We start from the raw sequence: 18,077 nt of genomic DNA, 5'->3' as shown, positions 1-18,077 counted from the left end.
GAGGGGGTGGTATGTGCTTAAAATAAAATTTTTCTCCTCTCCCTCTGCCCTTCTCTCATTTACAGGTACTTTAGGAGGTTAAACTTGATCCCTGTTCCCTCAAGCTTTGTTCCCCAGGTTGCGGCGAGTCATGCACCATCCACACGACAATCTCCTCCCATTTCCAAACTGTTCCCTTCAAATCCTCTTTTGAGCCTGGGTTTTTGGCCGAGGAATGGGGTTAGGAAGCAGAGGTAAACTAAGTTGGCCAAAAGTTTCTGGATCTAATGAAAGCGTCGTCACCAGTGTTGAAATGCGACAGTTGGCAAGAGCGGGGTGCAGGGAGAGAAGCGGGACCTGCCCGCCTCCTGCGGCGGCGCTCGGAGGGGCGGGGCTGAGGCAGGGTTGGGGGCGGAGCTGCGCCTGGAACCGCGGGCGGGGCGGGGCGGGGCGGGGCCGGGGGAGGAGTTTCAGCCGAAGCCAGCCGGGTTCCGTCGACGATTGAACAGGTCGGAGCTGGGGGCGGGTTCGGTGTTGGGAGGGCGGGATTTGAGACCAAGCCCTCGTCGCAGACGAAGACTGCAGACTTTTTGCCTCTGCAACGGCGGAGTGGGGCCGGGCCAGGGGCGGGGTTTTAAGCCCAGTCCCTGGATTCTTGTCTCTGATTGAGCGGGGCGGGCCCTGGGGGGCGGGTCCGGCTCTGCTTTTGACAGCTTTCTTTCCCTCGGCAGCAACTGAGTTCAGTGGGTTCGGGAATCCGTGGCCCCTCTCTCCGCGCGTCCCCGTCCCCGCCGTGGCCCCGGCCATGAAGCGCATCTTCTCCTGCTCCAGCTCACAGGTGGCGGTAGGTGCCAGAATATCTGGGAGTATGGGTATGGGGCTAGGGTCTAAGCCCTGTGGTGACACAAGTCCTGGGTCCCACGCCAGGCACCATTTGCCTTTTCTCTTTATTGGCCTTTCCAGCTCTTCCTTTCCCGCAATGCAGCCCGCCAGTCCTGCCTTCCTCAAGACACTGTCCCCCAGCCTCCAGCTAACCTCTGACTTCCCCAAGGTTCTTTCCCCTGCCCTTTCTTGTCCTCCTATCACCTACACTCTCAACTTTCTATGTTTCCTGCAGTCCTTGCCCCCTCCTGAAGGCTTTGTCCTTTTTACCTTTGCTCAGTGTATCCGTGCTAAACCATCTCCAAGCATTTTCCCTGTCCCAGCCCCAGCTCAGCCCTAAGTTCCTTTCTGTTTCCTGCCCCACAATCCCATTTTGCAGCCCTGTACTGTTCTCACAACCCTCCCCTCCATATGGTCCTGTTCTTGCTGTTTTCTCTCAGCCTAAGAAGTACTCCCAGGCCTGTACCTTACCCTAGCCCTTTAGAGTCTTCTCTATCCTTGCACCTATCTCACCCATGCCACTTCCCCGCCCATTTTCTCATTATCACTAGCTCTCAGATATCGCTCCAAACCCCTTTCTAACTGGTGCTCCCACAACAGCAGCCTTCTCCTGTTCTCCCCTTCAACTTCTGCCCATCTCTGCTCAGTGGTTGTTCAACCCCACTTTTCCCCCTTTTGTCCCAACCTGCCTACTCTCGGTGGGTTAATCTTACCATCTGGCGAGCCTGAAGGCATTGCCAGAGAAGGCGCATTTGCCTGGCTGCTTCCCACGGACCTAGCTAAGGTATCTGCAGAATTCACCCTTTCTAATTCACTGCAATGTCTGGTCATCAGACTGGTTGTTGGGAGAGTCAAGGCCTTCTACCTGCTTCTCCCTAGAAGCTTCCTTTATTCTAAACCCTCACCCAGTTCTTTAGCATTTATACTCTCTGCTTCCTTTGACTGAGTTGGGGAAAGGTGGTGATGAGAAGAGGAGAATGGATTCAGTCTGAGAATTCCCAGCAGAAGTCACTCTATTCCCCATGTTCTCCCAGAGCAAAACACAAGGAAGATTACAGAAGGTGGTGGCTTAGGGAGGGTATAGTTTCTTCTCTGACGATCTCTTACAGAGAGACCAATCTGTGGATGACATTTTCTGCAGAGAATGGAATTATGTATTGAAGTTGCTTAGCCTAAACTGACTTACTGACGTCATTCCTAAGCAAACATGAGAAATGTTTGGTGCACTCTGCATGGGCAGGCCACAGAAGCCTACAAGCGCCGTGAGGCAATAACAGGAACTCTGTTGAGGCCTGTCCTTGTCCCACTTACATTTGCTTCGCCCCTTAGTTTCTACACATTGACCAAACAATCAAATGGCATTCACTGACTGACTATGATGAGTACCAGAAATGGAGGCTACCCAGACTCTGTGTTAACTCATAATGGTTTTCTTATTCACATGGACTCTTCCCTGGTTACTGAAAATCCTCCTCATTGCTCTTCCCATTCAGATTTGTGGAGTCTGCATGTTCCTTCTACCTGATTCTCCAACCCTTGGTCAGTGCCTCCTTTCCAAGATGCTAGGGTGGGCAATAGATTGGATGTTAGAATTTGAAAGTATTCCTCTGTCCTTCATCCCAGCTGTACAAAGTTTTGTCCATGAAGAATTTCTACCCATTCTAAACTCTTCTTAGTATAACAAGATTATAGGAAGTAAGTTGGGTGGATTTAGAACTGTCAAGCTGGAAGGAAACTGTTTTGTCAGTCAGGCTGGGATCACAAAAAGCTTGATAATAGGTGAGTTTCAGTTGCAAATTGTTTCCTCATAAAACTTCCTCATACTTCTTTTTTTTTATCCTCATCCGAGGACATTTTTTTAAATTTTTTGTTCAGATAGAGTGGGAAGGAGAGAGAGGAAGAGAGAGAGAGAAACATCGACGTGAAAGGGACACATCGAGTGGCTGCCACCAGGGCCGGGGACAAACTGTAACCAAGGTACGCGCCCTTAGCGGGAATCAAACCCAGGTCTCTCTGGACCGCAGGCCAACGCTCTAACCGCTGAGCCAAACTGGCCAGGGCCCTCATACTTCTTAAGATAAATTTCTTCACACTCTGAATAGCTAATTACTCTGGACCCATTCATCAGAGACAACCTTCCTGGCCACTCCCAAAGCCTGGCTTCCCGGTCACACTGGAAGATTCTGTGCCTATCCCCACTCCCTACCCCTGGGTCCTGAAAAATCACTGATCATTTTATTTTAGTTTAAGATTTTTAAATTAATTTTTAGAGAGAGAGGAAGGGAGAGGGAGAGAGAGAAACATTAATGCACCCTCCTTCCCCCCCCACTACTGGGAATCAAGCCCACAACCCAGGCATGTGTCCTGATTGAGAATCAACTGGTGACCTCTTGGCCACACCTGCCAGGGCCTGATAATTTTTAAAAATTTTATTCTTTGTTAATCCTCACCTGAGGGTATTTTTTCCATTGATTTTTAGAGAGAGTGGAAGGGAGGGAGGAAGGGAGGAGAGAGAGAGAGAGAGAGAGAGAGAGAGAGAGAAACATCAGTGTGAGAGAGACACATAGATTGGTTGCCTCCTGCACATGCCCCAACCAGACCAGGGATGGAACCCGAAACCCAGGTACATGTCATTGACCCGGAATCAAACCCAAGGGAAACCCTTCAGTGTGTGGGCCAATGCTCTAACCACTGAGTCATACCAGCCAGGGTCAGGGCCTGATCATTTTAAAATTAATCTAAGTTATTCAGAATATAGGAAATTCAACAAATAGACAAAAACCCAGCTTTTATAATCTCATTTTATTTTAGTCAAGTAAAGGATGCCTTTGAAGGAAGTAGACCAGAAAATAGCTTTACACAGTTGGAACTAAATCAGCTTAGAGAAATATAAATTGCATGTTAAAAATTGAGTCAGCTCCTGGTTCCTTCAGCCTTTCCATTTCCATTCACCTGTCCTACAGCCACTCTTCCTGTACCTTTGGTGTTCTCCATCTTGACAGGAAGCTTATTGGCACCCAGCCGGAGATAAGGAGAAATTGCAATTACCTTTACAAAGGCCCCCTCGTATTAACTACGGAAATACAAAGCTTATTGTTGAATTTGAATCTGCTGACTAATTTGGTAATTGCTCCCTTGAGGCTGTGATGGTAATCCAGTGCCTGTTTCCCAAGGTGCTGGGTGAGCAGGGGACTGGAATTTAGTAGCATATTTCTGACTTTTTCCACCCTAACTCTGCAGGAGTTTGGTCATGAAGAATTTCCACCTATTCTAAATTCTTCTTACTATAACAAGATTATAGGAAGTGAATCAGTAGATTTAGAACTATCGAGCTGGAAAGGAAAGTGTCTACTTTGCTAGGAAACACCTTTACCATCTCTACAGCCTGGCTGTTAAGCATTGGCTGATATGAGTAAGATCCCTTCCTCCTACTCCCCTGTATGGATAATTCTGAGCCCAGGAACATCTAAAATGTGCCCAACAAGTCTAGAAAGGATGGGGATTGGAACTAACATTTATTGTGTGCCTACTATGTGACAGACACAGAGCTAGGTGCTTTCTATGATGTTGTATCATTTAGAAACTGATGTTCTGAGAAGTTTGTACATGCCTAAATTCACAAGGCTAGAACGTTAGAATCGGGATTTTATTTTATTTTATTTATTTATTTATTTATTTATTTATTTATTTATTTATTTATTTTGTATTTTATTTTTGTTACAGATGTTTCTCCTTTTTTACCCCATTGACACCCTCCTCCCCATCCTCCCCACCCCGTCCTCGGCTTTGTTGTCCATGTCCATTGGTTATGCGTACATGCATATAAGTTCTCTGGTTGATTTCTTCCCTCCCCCACCATCCTCTCTTCTGAGGGTTGTCAGTCTGTACCCTACTTCCATGTTTCTGGGTCTACCCTATTCCTCAGACTGTTATGTTCATTATATTCCACAAGAATCAGGATTTTAAACAGAGGACTTGACATTGAGGTCAGCTGATGGCAGTGTCCTGTGCTGGAGGCATAGTTCTAGTTCTCTGCCTTTTCTGAGGGTGACCTGGCACCCAAGAGACATTGGATAACGTGTTCTCACATCTCAGTCTGTCGGTATGTGGAGCCGTCATTTTGCTTATTTTGTCCTTTGAGAATTAACCTGTTTGGAGACTCTCTGTGCAGAAAAGTAGCGTCTGAGAGTGGGTGGCTTTGCCCTGGAGGCAGTCTTAGACTGTTCATTTGGAAATAAGTAAAATGTCTTTTTATCGCTCTGTAGTCGTGTGCTCTGGTGGTGAGAACTAGTATAGGGCACCAGGTGGCCTGGGTTCTAATCTCAATTTTCCTACCATTTTCTGGTGCGTCTCTGCACAGTTATTTAACCTCCATGTGCTTCAGTTACTTCTGTCAAATAGATAAAATAATATCAGCCCTAATTACTTCCCAGGGATGTTGAGAAGCTGGTTGAAATAGCACTCGAAAGGGCTATGAGGAATTACAAATGCTGTACTGGAGTCTTACCTCAGAATCCATCTACCCTCGATAATTTTATTGTTGGGGCATTTAAAATCTTTCCTGTTTTTGATGAATAACTTGCCCTGGCTATGTAAACAGTATTTGAAAATGAGTTATTTGGCTTCCATTGACTCCATATTTTTTCCACCTCTTCCCATAACCTCTTCCGTGTTGAGATTACACCTCATAAAATGCCATGTGCTACCACCAATCCCCCATCACTTCCTGTTTTGTTGTAAGGATGCCATACACTTGTACAGCTCTTCACCATTTACAAAGAGATTTTATATACATTAGTTCATTTAATACTCACTACAGGAGGTAGTTATTATTTCCCGCATTTTATAGATGAGGAAACAGGTTAGAGGTGTTTAATGGCTTAGTCTGGGTCACACAGCTGAGAAAGGAGCTGAACTAGACCCTGAACTCAGGCCTGCTGATGAAGCATCCTTTCTTCCTCTTTTTCCCTTTCCTTTCCCTTCTCTGGGTCAAACCAGGCTTTTCTGTGGTATTTTTACACAGCTCTCTCTTTCACACCCTGTGATACTTCAATTATTGTAATTACTCCATCAGCTGGGAAAAGTCAAGCTGGAATGATAGAACAATGCATGTCCAGGTGTGGCTTTATCTGGGACAGCTGCTCCCTGCTAGGAAAAGAGGAGGGAGGGAAGGGAGGAGAAGGGGAGAGGCCTCTTGCTGCCTCCTCAAACCTAGCTAGAGACCTGTATTTGCCTTTTGGCTGTTACTCCTGTGGAAGGGAAGAGTAACTAGGTAATGGGCAAAGCTATAAGCTGGGGAAACAGAAACTCTGTGTTTCTCCTCCCAGTTTTGGGGCCCAATGCTGATGGGTAGAGAAGGTATGGCTAGGTATTTGCACTCGTGGCTGTGACCTGAAGCAAGGTGCCTTGATTTCTCAAATATCTGCCGACAAAAAGCAGAGCAGCAGGGGAAGCTGGGAGGTAACGTGAGCCCAATCAGGAGTGGTCAGTTTGGTTCAGTTTGCTCAGCAAAACCTAGAGAGCAAAAGGGAAAGGAGTCATGGCTAGGATTGCTCTGAGATTGTGCACCTAACAACAATCATCATAATGATGACTCAAAAGACGTTTGAAATACTCTGCATCTAGCACTCAAAAATGAGTTTTCATTTAGCACCTTTTGATCCAGGGCTGGAAATAACCATAAGTAGTTCTTGGTGGCAGAGAATAGGTGACTATTGAACTGTCCTCCTAAGAAGGACTATATGCTAGGCTGAGTGACTTGTGGAACGCGGAATGGACCTCAGGGATGCTCCATCCCCCTTGCGCGGCATTTCCTAACCATCTCCTTCTTTCTTTTCTCCATCCACCCCCACCTAAATCACACAATGTGGGGCTCTGAACCAGGTGGAGAGATGGAACCGCCGTGATCAGAAGCTGCTGGAGGCAGTGCAGCGGGGGGACGTGGGGCGCGTGGCTGCCCTGGCCTCCAGAAAGTCTGCTCGACCCACCAAGCTAGACTCAAATGGCCAGTCCCCGTAAGTCAGTCCCCCTGACCCCCTCTTTGGTATGTGATTCTCTTTGAAAACTCCCAATACCAATATGTTATAGGACCAGGGAATGCCTACACCTCCAGAGCCCCTTTTGTCTTCATAAATCTTTGCTACATATCGAGTGCAGCACAGAGTGAGAAAAGAAGATACTGTCCCTGAGCTCCATCCACCTCACAACCCACATCGACAAAACTGACTAAAAAAGGACATAAAGCCCATGAAACAAACAGAAAAGTGATATGTAAACTGAATCGAGTATTTCTTCATTGCGCAAAGAGGAGGGTGTGTGCACTCGGGAAATTCAGAATGAAGTGATAGCCGCAAGAGTCACATGTCTAGAAGGAGTAAGTAGGACAAGAGGGATATTACCCTTTGTCTCTGCCCTGGTCAGCCCTGTGCTCTGGTCTGGCTGACTCTTTCTGTGACACTTCCAGTCTGGTAAGCGTCCTGGACACCCCTGCAGTCGTCTGAGATTGCTTCCAGCTTCCCAGACTTTATGATAGTCGGCCATATAGCCTCCTCTTTCTCAGTGAGTCAGGCCAGGAGAGTTTTCCTCTCTGCTTTTGGGATTGGCTTTGGGGTTAGAGAGTATAGCAGGCAGTGATGATTAAGGTTATTAAGATTCTCCCGTTCCTCAGCCCCTGGTCCCTTCCTCCTCCTGCAGGTTTCATCTGGCAGCCTCCAAAGGCCTGACAGAATGTCTGACCATACTGCTTGCAAACGGGGCTGACATCAACAGCAAGAATGAGGACGGTGAGTCCGACTGGGCCGTGCAGCGGCAGTGGGGGCCAGTCCTGGGCCCTGCTGGAGGTCCCCACTGCAGCCCCCAGCTTCTTTTCTCATAAAGTCTGGCCAGCATCCTTCCAGAGGTTCCCCTCCCTGCAAGCTGGGTATACTTCACCCACCTCCCACCTCCACCCCGTGTACCAGCTGCTTGGGGAACAGGAATTTCTGGCCCCACATGGCTGAGAGCTTCTCTCTCTAATCTCCCTTTGATTATCTGTGCGTCTCTTGCCTTCCCTCCCTGTGAGTCATTGGTATGCTTAGGGCCACCTACCTCTCTTCCCCCTCTTTCTCTTTCCAGGAAGCACCGCCCTGCACTTGGCCACCATCTCCTGCCAGCCACAATGTGTCAAGGTCCTGCTCCAGGTACGAGCAACCCTTTGATACTACTCCTGTGAAGGGAAGAAGCAGACCCAGAGTCTCCTAACTTTGTCTTGAAGTCACAAGCAATATTTGATCAAATATACCACTCTCATCCCCAGTAAGAGAGCTGGTAATAATTTATCCTTTAATTCACAAACATTCATCTGACACCTACTATGTGCAGACACCACACTTAATGCCGCCCTTGAGGGCAGGTCATAAAACAGAGTTGCCAGGGACTGACTGCCGTTGGCAGAGCCACTTCGGAGACTAGCAGCTGTGATGATGATGGGCAGGCAGAAGGAGGGCAGAGATTTTCAAATTAAACCGAAATCCTACCGTCTGTTTTTGAGGTGTTTGTAGTCTAAGAGCACAAAGAGAAATATACACCTGAAAAGACATGTGGACATTTTTTTCTTTTTTTATTGCTTAGAGAGAGAGGAAGGGAGAGGGAGAGAGAGATAGAAACATTAATGAGAGAGAACATCGATTGGCCATCTCCTGCATGCCCCCCACTGGGGATTGGGCCCACAACTTGGACATGTGCCCTGACCAACCTCATGGTGCATGGGTCAATGCTTAACCACTGAGCCACACTGACTGGGTCATTTTTTTTTTTTAATCCTCAACCGAGGATATTTTTCCATTTATCTTCGGATGGAGGGAGGAAGAGGGAGAGAAACATCGACATGAGAGGGGCATATAGACTGGTTGCATCTCGCATGAACCAGGGCCAGGGATGAACTGAAACCAAGGTGCGTGCCCTTGGCCGGAATTGAACCTGGGTCTCATTGGTCCACGGGCTGATGTTCCAACCCCTGAGCCAAACCAGGTAGGGTGACATAAGATTTATAAATAAGTCTCCAAAAGTACAAAAGGCACAGTTCAACACGCCACTGGGCTGATGGCCATTCTGCTTGTGTCCTCCCCACCCCTTTCCGAGTTTCCCAATGATGATCCTAAAGGACCAGTCACAGATTCAGGAGTTATTTTCCCTAGTGTGTTTATTTATCTATAATCTGACTTTTCTTAGGCCCTAGGTTTAAGAACCGGGGTTGAAAGTCAAGGCTGCCTATCGCTGTAAGAAGCGGATTGGGCTTGCCTAGAAGTTGGACAAGCCATGGTCATCCCACCCCTCCCCATAGTAACCGAGAAGCTGGGGACCCAACAGTGGGTATGGGACGAGAACGTTAACACCATGTTTCATGCTGCTCCCCTTTGTGGCTCTTTACAGCATGGTGCCAATGAAGATGCTGTGGATGCGGAGAATCGTAGTCCATTGCACTGGGCAGGTACGTGCCAGGGGACTGCTGGGAAATGGGGCTGCAGGGACTCCAGGGTCAGAAGGGAGGGGAGGGTAACATTTGGTGGAAAGAGCAGTGCTGATAACTAAAATGGTTGGAGGGGACGTTGGCTCATGATCGGAGTAGATGTACTTCCTGCTTCCCTTTAACCCAACCATCCCTCGACCCTCCCAGCCTCCTCTGGCTGTGCTTCAAGTGTGCTCCTGCTGTGTGACCATGAGGCCTTCCTGGACGTCCTGGACAATGTGAGTATCAGCTGGACCACTGTGCAGTGCCCTCCACAGGAAGGCTGCTGCTCTCTCTGAGCCGGATTGGCTAAGTCTGTGACCAGGGGTTGTGCAGCACCACCTTCTCTTCCCACACCCACCCCTCCTCTTCACAGAGAGGTGAAGCCTTATCTTCTGGAGAGCTTTGAACTCTTCGAAAAGGACTACCTAGTCCCAAGACTGTTTTTTTTTTTTTTTTCCTGGAGAGGTGTGGGGAGGGGAGTTGGTAGGATTGTGTCAAACCCCTGGCTCCCCTGGCTTCTCATTAACCCTCTTTCCTCAATCTGTGCAGGGTGGACGTACACCCTTGATGATTGCCTCGCTGGGTGGCCACGCAGCCATCTGCTCACAGTTACTGCAGAGAGGTGCCCGGGTTAATGTCACGGACAAGGATGACAAGTGAGCATTGCCCATCTTCCCACCCCAAACCCCAGATCCAGACCTGACCCCTCTAGGAAGGAACCGCTGAGCAAAGCGTGTGAGAGGGCAGGTTGGCCTCTGTGTTCCTCTCTCCTTCCTTCCGAGCGGTGGTGTAGAAGAGTCTGCCTGCTGCTTCACTGCTTTCCTCTCGAGAAGTTGAGGGAGTCTTCCTTATGCTTTTATTTTTTATTTTTTATTGATTTTAGAGGGAGAGGATGGGAGAGGGAGAGAGATAGAAACATCGATGAGAGAGAACATGGATTGGCCGCCTACTGCATGCCCCTCACTGAGGATTTGGCCCACAACCTGGGCATGTGTCCTGACCAGGAATTGAACCGGTGACCTCTTGATGCATGGGTCGATGCTCAACCCCTGAGCCACACCAGCCAGGCTCCTTATATTTTTTATTCTGCTACTGTCACCGTACTCTTCCTCATGTAGATGACTCTGGAAGTAGAATCAATACCTCTGGACGCATTTGTTTAATTTACTGGTTTTCAAATTATCTTCTAAGCACTGGAATCCTTTTTTTCAATAAAGAATTTATGCAGAACCTTAATATATAAAGCAGAGCAACCTGAAGCCCTTTCCATTGCTCCCTGCTTCCTGATGCTTCAGCTTCAAGGAATGACATTTGCAAAGTTCTGGTCGGCCTAATGCTTTGTCACTGGCTGGTGTTGGTTGGTGGTTCTCCTGCCCACACAGAGTGAGAGCTGATCCTACAGGTGGACTTTCTGGAACCAGGACCCCTGGATTTGGGGGGAAAGATTATGCTCAGATTTGTCCTAACTCACAGATCGGCTCTGATCCTGGCCTGTGAGAAAGGCAGCGCCGAAGTGGCCGAACTGCTCCTGAGCCATGGCGCGGACGTGGGGCTTGTGGACAGCACGGGGCACGACGCCCTGTACTATGGTCTGCGCACACAAGACCAGGCCCTGTGCAAGCTGCTGCAGCAGGCCATGCACTGGCGGCGGGGAGGTAAAGCCAGTTCCCTTTTGTAACTTCAAGATGTTCCTTGATAGCTCAAAGAGGCTTCTTACAATCCATTTGTCCCCATGGAAATAATCCATCTGACAAATAATTGTCACTTCAGTCAAGAGTTGACTTATTTATTGCTGCTACTATGAGGTGACCCCAAATTCCCAAAAACATGGTCACAAAGTTTCTTAATGAAGCCTTGTCTCTCATTACAGGCAACTCTGGTTAGTACTATTGCTGGTATTTCTGAGCTGTAACTGCACATCTCTTGGGGTGGTTTCCCAGTCAGTCTCTCTCCCCTAGTAGACTGTAGCCCCTCAGATGACAGGCCCTTTCTGTTTTGTTCACCATTAATGTCCTGGTGCCTACAACAGTGCCTGGTACAGTGTCCAGTAAAGGAGTGAACAAAACAGATGAACTGGCATATCCCTGGGATAGGGAACCAAGGTTGCTGATTGAACAGGAGTGGCTCCTGGCTTCAGGGAGACATGCGTAGTAAGGGTTATGACACTGAGGACCACTCGTCTTTGCTCTCATTTTCCTCATGTCTTTTCATATAGGTCAGGGGCTAGTTCAACACCCAGATGTTACATCTAAGGTAAGACTCTGAGTGCCTCCCCTTCTGACCCCCCCCAGGCCACCCCACTGGAATACCTCCCAGGCAGTGATTCATGGGGGCGTCAAGATGGTGTAAAAGAAGAAAGGCCCTCCTAGCTGCCTGGCTTGACTTCACTGTTCTGTTTTCTACATAGGCCTCTCCATCTGAACCTCAGGTGGGGTCTCCACCTACGAGCGCACAGGGAGCAGAGCCCAAAGAGGAGCAGGAAGAGGAGCATGAAGACGCATCCTCAGAGGAGTGGAGGGGGAAGTATGAAGAGGGGCAGAGAAAGGTTTCTCAGCTGGAGCAGGAGCTGGTACAAAAGACAGAAGACTGTAAAGCTCAAGCTGCAGCCTACCTGGGCCTGGAGAACCAGATTCGAGAACAGGTGCAGGAGCTGGGGCTCCTGCTCGCCCAAGAGCCCAGAGCTCCAGGAGGGCAGAGTTCTAGTATCCGTCCTGGAGGAGATGGCATGGAGCAGGGTTGTCCCCTGGACCTGCTGGCTGAGCGCATACAAGAGCTAAAGAGGCAGCAGCAGGCAGCAGCGGCGGCCACAGCCTTAGCTTCCAAGAAGACTGAAGATTCAGCCCCAGGGAAGATCCATTCTGAAGCCGGTGGAAGGTCCCAACCAGAACAGGAGCCACCCCAAAACCCGGTGTCTGAGATAAAGGGGAAAGCCACAGGACAGCAACTGACAACTGGTGGTGGACAGGCCCTGGGCCCTGATCATACTGACCAGCTGCATGCCGGCCAGAAAGAGAGGCTGCAGGTCCCAGGGGCTGAACCAACAGACACAGTGGCCGAAGTGGTGGGCACAGCAGCCATGAACCAGCTTCTGCTACAACTGAGCGAGGATCTGGCTGCCGTGTGGAAAGAAAAGGATGCAGCCCTGGGGGCTTTGTCAAGACCGGTCCTGGAGGGGGTTCTGGGGGCACCTCGGGCTGAGGCTGCAGCAGCTGCCAGGGAGAAGATGGAGGCTAGGTTGGAGCAGGTGCTGGTGAGGCTGGATCGGGCAAAGGCGGGACTGCAAGAGAAACCTATGACCCCTGCCCAGGAGCCTAGAGAAGGAACCCCAAAGGCAGGCTCAGGAACCATCAAAGAGGATGAAGGGAAGGAGGAAAGGGCTCCTGGGACCCCTGCGGAGCCTACGGGGACCCCTGGCAGGGAACAGATGCCTGGAGGAGGACTGGCAAAGGGACAACTGGAGAAAGAGGTGTCAGCACTGAGATCGAGCAACAGTAACTTGCTAGAGGAGTTGAGGGAGCTGGGGCGGGAGCGGCAGCGGTTGCAGGGGGAGCTGCAGACCCTGAACCAGCGGCTGCAACGGGAGTTTGTGCCCAAGCCAGTGGCACAGGTCCAGCTCCAGCAGTTGCGGAGGAGTGTGGGGCTGCTGACAGACGAACTGGCCCTGGAGAAGGAAGCCACCGAGAAGTTGCAGAAGCACCTGGCTTCCCAGAGCAGTGGCCTCCGAGGGCTGTGGGACTGCCTGCCCCCAGACCTGGTGGGCAAGGGGAGTGCCTGTGGCTCAGGTACTGAGCCTCTGGAGGAGCTGCAGGCCTGCGTCAGCACCCTGGTAGCCAGGCACTGTGAGGCCCAGCAGGTGCTGGCTAGGCTGGAGAAGGAAAACCAGCAGCTGCGGGCATCCCCGGCCTCCTGTCAGGAGCCAGGCACCTCATCAAAGATGCCAGCTTCCCCTGAAGTGGCCGCTTTAGAGGAAGACTTGGGGAAGCTGGAGGAAGAGCTGCGGGCCGTTCAGGCCACAATGAGTGGGAAGAGCCAGGAGATCGGGAAGCTGAAGAAGCTTCTCTACCAGGCAACCGAGGAAGTGGCTGAGCTGAGGGCCCGGGAGGCCGCTAGCCTGCGGCAGCATGAGAAAACCCGGGGCTCGCTGGTGGCCCAGGCCCAGGCTTGGGGCCAGGAGCTGAAGGCTCTGCTGGAAAAGTATAACACGGCCTGCCGGGAGATGGGCCGGCTGCAGGAGGCTGTGGCGGAGGAGCGCTGCAGGAACAGGGACCTGGCTGCCAGGGCCGCCGAACAGGAGCGCCAGGCCAGCGAGATGCGTGGGCGCTCAGAGCAGTTTGAGAAAACAGTGGAGCTGCTGAAAGAGAAGATAGAGCGTCTTCTGCGCGCTTGCCAGGACAAGGAGGCCAAGGTGATCAGATCAGGCAGCGGTAGGGAGCAGTGGGCAAGGTTTCCTTGGGGTTTGCTAACCTGCATCTACTTTTGGTTAGTCAGATTAATACCTCCAAACAGAACATCCATCATTTGCAAGGACCACACTTGGTTCTCTGAGTCTAAGGTGGTTTGGGGTGAAGATGGGAGGTGAGGTATAAATAGAGGAAAGAAGGGGCTTTGGTATTAAAATTTGGGACTCTGGGTTTAGAAGCAAGGTGGTCAGGGCTACCACCTGTGGAGTACTATGGTTTATTAGCACTTTGATGTAAATCATGTATTAGCCTGAGAACAGGTCTGATAATATGGTGGATCGCTGTGGTTCTGCTAGGGTTCTGAGGATGTGACTCAAAGGCTGATTAAGAAAAGTAGATAAGCCCTGGCAGGTTTTGCTCAGCGGTTAGAGCATCAGCCCATGGACCAGAGAGTCCTGAGTTCGGTTCCTGCTAAGGGCACGTACCTCAGTTATGGTTTGTCCCCAGCCCTGGTTGGAGTCGTGTGGGTGGCAACCAGTTGATGTGAGACACATCGATGTTTCTCTCTCTCTTCCTCCCTCTCTCCTTCCCACTCTATCTGAAGATAAATGCAAAAAGTGTTCTCAGGTGAGGATTAAAAAAAGAAAAAGAAAAGTAGACTAAGCTACAGGTCCATTTCTCCCCTCCCACTTTAGCATCTACAAAAGATTTCCATTGGCATAGAGAGCACCAATGCTAAGAAAACAAGTTTGAAAACCACCGTGTTAGATACCCGTTTCCTAACAATTGCTCCAAAACTGACTCCAGTCTACATGCTTCCAGGGGCATGTTTTATGAATTGAAAAAACAAAACAATTTACAAATGAATCTAGCAACTCTAGAACTTTACCTGTGAAATGAATTCAGACTTCTCATTCAAATTTGTGTACATGATCAAATATATGGTTCAGAAATACAGGGAGCATATAAATACTCAGCATAAATTTTTGAAAATGGTAAGTACGCAATCAGTTATTTTTTTTTTACTCTTACTCCCACCATTCCTATGACCGCTGGTTATCATTAACCACATTTGTGCCTGAGCCCCACAAACCACAAAACTCATCTCCGTTTCGCTCAGTGCTCAGCAGCCAGAAGTAGTTCAGGATCCAATGCAGAGTTAAGAGCATGGGCCATGAATCTAAAAAGATCTTGGTTCAAGTCATATGTCATCACTTATTAACTATATGATTTTGACAAATTATTTAACTCAGGCTCTTTATCTACAAAATGTGAACAATAATACTTCCTTCAGAGACGTGGTGTGCTTCTCAGAACAGAAGTAGAGCTGTTTTGAGTGTTAAAGGAGACGAGGTGTGTAAAAGCATCTGCCACATAGTACATGCTCAGCGAAAGGAAGCTGAGCGTGACCCTGGATGGTGGTGGGGTGGGAAAGGGCTTGGGCCTCACTGGTTTCCTTTCCCTTGGGCTTCAGATCAAGGAACTGTTGAAGAAGCTGGAGCAGCTGTCAGAGGAAGTCCTGGCAGCTCGGAGAGAAAATGCTTGCCTCGCCTCACAGCTGCAGGCATGTTTTGGCCCCTTGGGAAATGGCCACGGCCGGGTCAGAGGGCGGGCAGTACAAGGGTGGTGGGAGACAGTCTGGCCATCGCAGAGACCTGTTCAGGCAGTGGTCCAGGCTGGGCTAGCGACAGGCCAAGGGAGACGGTCTGGCCCAGCTGATCACTTAATTTTACTATTCCTCATGCGTGGGGGATCACGGTGAGTATGGGAGGTAGGTAGGCACATAACCCCCCATCGATGCTCACTCCCAGAATTCTCAGAAGAACCACGAAGACATCATCTCTACGTATAGGAACCATCTGCTGAATGCTGCTCAGGTAAGCATAAGCGGAGGGAGAGTTGGGCAGGGACTGTTGCATTTGGGGTCCCTTTTCTTACATGTACAGATGTGTCATTTCTCAGAAAGCTAGACTTGAGATGTTCCAGTGCCAGGCCTCTGGATTGCCTGAGGTAGATCAAGAGAAGTTGTATGTGAATGTGACGGGGGGAGAGGTGTTTGTCCCCCCTTTTCAATTCCCTGATCCATTGGAAAGCCTTTTCCTGTCCCTTATGCCTTTTCTCAGTTCCCTCCTAGGCCAGCCTATCCCTCACCAAGGAAGACAAGGTGGTGGCTTGCTCCTCCATTAGGAATAATAACTACAAAGAATCTAACACTTATTGTGTAGCTGGTGCTTTGTTTCAGACTCACAGCTGTAACCCTCACACATTCCTGAAAAGCAAACATCATTCTCTTCCTTGAAAAGATTAGGAAAGAGCCAAGGAGAGGTTCAAAACCATTTAAGTGAGGGCTCATAGTTAGCCAACAGCATTCCGCCATGCCACAGAGCCATTCCCTCACCTGTCTCTCTCCATTTTCTGTTCTTCATCTCTCTTTGTTTCTTTCCTGCCCCCCACAGGGCTACATGGAACAAGATGTATACAGCACACTGCTGCGAATCCTCAGCCTGCAGGAGTGAGGCGGCACGGGCCCTGAGGGGTCTGGGAGTCCTCTCCTGTGAGTTGTGGGCTGAGGCTGATGAGGGAAGGAGCTTGGAGGAAGGACTTGGGAAAGGAGGTTTAAGGATGGGAATTGGAGTCTCCTTTTGTCCCAAGTGGTGGCTGACACTGGGGAGTCCTGTGGGCCGCAGAGCATTTGAAGTGAGGTTAACTGAGAAGCCACAGTGTGGGGAATCACCAGGTGGAGTTAGGAATCAGTGACCAAGTAGCCTGAAGGAGGCAGACACGGGATGGAGCCTGAAAGGAGGACCCGAGGGACTCTTTCAGGGTCTGGGACAGAGAGACACCAGTGAAGGATGAGTGGCAGTGGGATGGTGGTACAGAGTTGTTTCCTAGGGTAGGGCTCTACCAACTGCAGCATCTCTCCTTTATTCCCACACCATTCATTCAAAGACCAGTCTTCTCCCATTCTTTTCCCCATCCCTATGCTGATGGCCATCTTCTCCGGTCCAGATAGATGAGGATCCCCTTTAGCATGTTGGCATGGGTGGGAGGAGACTGAGGATATGGAAGTATGTGCATTTCATCCTGGAATTTCTTCTTTCAGGAAACAAGAGCATCACTGGCTGCCAGAGGCTCCATCAGGCTGTAGTGGGTGGGTGGGGACTAGGGATGGTGTGGATGAAGCTTCACCTGGCATTAGGGACCCCAGACTTGAGAATGTGAACCCTGGAACCAGCACGGATGAAACCAGAGGAGGTATGGATCGAAGCCAGCTCTGTGGAAAATAAAGCAGGAGGCAATATGCTGCTGGGTGTCATTGTTATTTCTGTTTAAAGAGGAGTCGAGGGAAGAATCTTTTTCATCAAAAATGTTTCCAGCAGTCAGAAAAAAAAAAAGGAAGGGGTGAAGGTAAAAAAAAAAAAAAGGCTCCATAAGCCAGCAGCTTTCAAACTTTGATTATGATCCATAGTAAGAAATACATTTTACATCCTGTGTGGACATAATTGAAATAGTATGTACCCTTGCTATTTCTATTCTCTGCTATTATACTCCACTGAAAAAAATATTGGTCAAAATATACCCACTGATGGGTCAGGACTCAGTTTGAAAAACAGTCCTCGCCCTGGCCGGTTTGGCTCGGCGGTTGGAGCGTCGGCCTGCGGTACAGAGAGACCCGGGTTCGGTTCCCGCTAAGGGCATGTACCTCGGTTGCAGTTTGTCCCCGGCCCTGGTTGGTCGTGTGGGTGGCAGCCACTTGATGTGTCCCTTCACATCGATGTTTCTCTCTCTCTCTCTCTTCCTCTGTCTCCCTCCCACTCTATCTGAACAAAAAAATGGAAAAATGTCCTCGGGTGAGGATAAAAAAAAAAAAGAAAAACAGCCCTCTGTGAAAATGGGGATTTGACATTCTTCCTTTCTCCTCAAATCTCTCTCTTACTGACGGACACAGCTCTAATCATTTTTCTCTGCCTTGGGACTCCCGAGCCCACTCAGGGGGAGGAGGAGGAGACATTGAGCGATGTGGATTTTCTTTGCGATGCCCAGTGTAAAACGTTCTATCATGTGTTAAGCCATGTGTTTAGATTGGAACAGGAGCAAAGAGGTTTGAAAAGTCTGATTCCAGGGAAAGGGATGAAGGGACACTCAGAGTTGGCTTCTTCCCCATAGTTCTGTTCTCAGACTGAAAAGGTATCTCTTTTGGCCACTTCCCATGGGTCTCCTCTCCTTTCTGTCCACTAGCCAGATTGCTAGGTGAGAGTGACACAGTGGAGCCCTCCAAAATCTGGAATTTCAGTGTGGTGGCCCCACAACCATCCCTCCCCATTCCT

At 49.5% G+C, this 18,077-nt stretch overlaps 1 protein-coding gene across 1 annotated transcript; it reads left to right on the top strand.

The window, feature by feature from the left end:
• Positions 1 to 732: 732 nt before the first annotated feature.
• Positions 733 to 16,303, top strand: ANKRD35 (ankyrin repeat domain 35). The gene is made up of 13 exons (XM_036273662.1): positions 733 to 823; positions 6,745 to 6,875; positions 7,555 to 7,643; positions 7,975 to 8,039; positions 9,271 to 9,328; positions 9,515 to 9,585; positions 9,899 to 10,005; positions 10,823 to 11,004; positions 11,565 to 11,602; positions 11,757 to 13,754; positions 15,224 to 15,313; positions 15,561 to 15,626; positions 16,206 to 16,303. Exons 1-13 carry the CDS (start codon positions 785 to 787, stop codon positions 16,263 to 16,265), a joined length of 2,994 nt encoding a protein of 997 aa, XP_036129555.1. The 5' UTR covers positions 733 to 784; the 3' UTR covers positions 16,266 to 16,303.
• Positions 16,304 to 18,077: the final 1,774 nt, after the last annotated feature.

The sequence above is a fragment of the Molossus molossus genome, unplaced genomic scaffold (genome assembly GCF_014108415.1).
Source record: "Molossus molossus isolate mMolMol1 unplaced genomic scaffold, mMolMol1.p scaffold_m16_p_20, whole genome shotgun sequence".
Taxonomy (NCBI): Eukaryota; Metazoa; Chordata; class Mammalia; order Chiroptera; family Molossidae; genus Molossus; species Molossus molossus.
The sequence above is the reverse complement of the archived record's forward strand: the minus strand, read 5'-3'. Positions and strand labels throughout refer to the sequence as shown.

What these genes read in the sequence shown, in the direction of transcription:
- ANKRD35 (XM_036273662.1), top strand. Translation starts at nt 785, where the DNA reads ATGAAGCGCATCTTCTCCTGCTCCAGCTCACAGGTGGCG. An exon ending in TCCTGGACGTCCTGGACAAT is followed by an intron (nt 9,586 to 9,898) that starts GTGAGTATCAGC and finishes CAATCTGTGCAG; the next exon opens with GGTGGACGTACACCCTTGAT. An exon ending in ATCTGCTGAATGCTGCTCAG is followed by an intron (nt 15,627 to 16,205) that starts GTAAGCATAAGC and finishes TGCCCCCCACAG; the next exon opens with GGCTACATGGAACAAGATGT.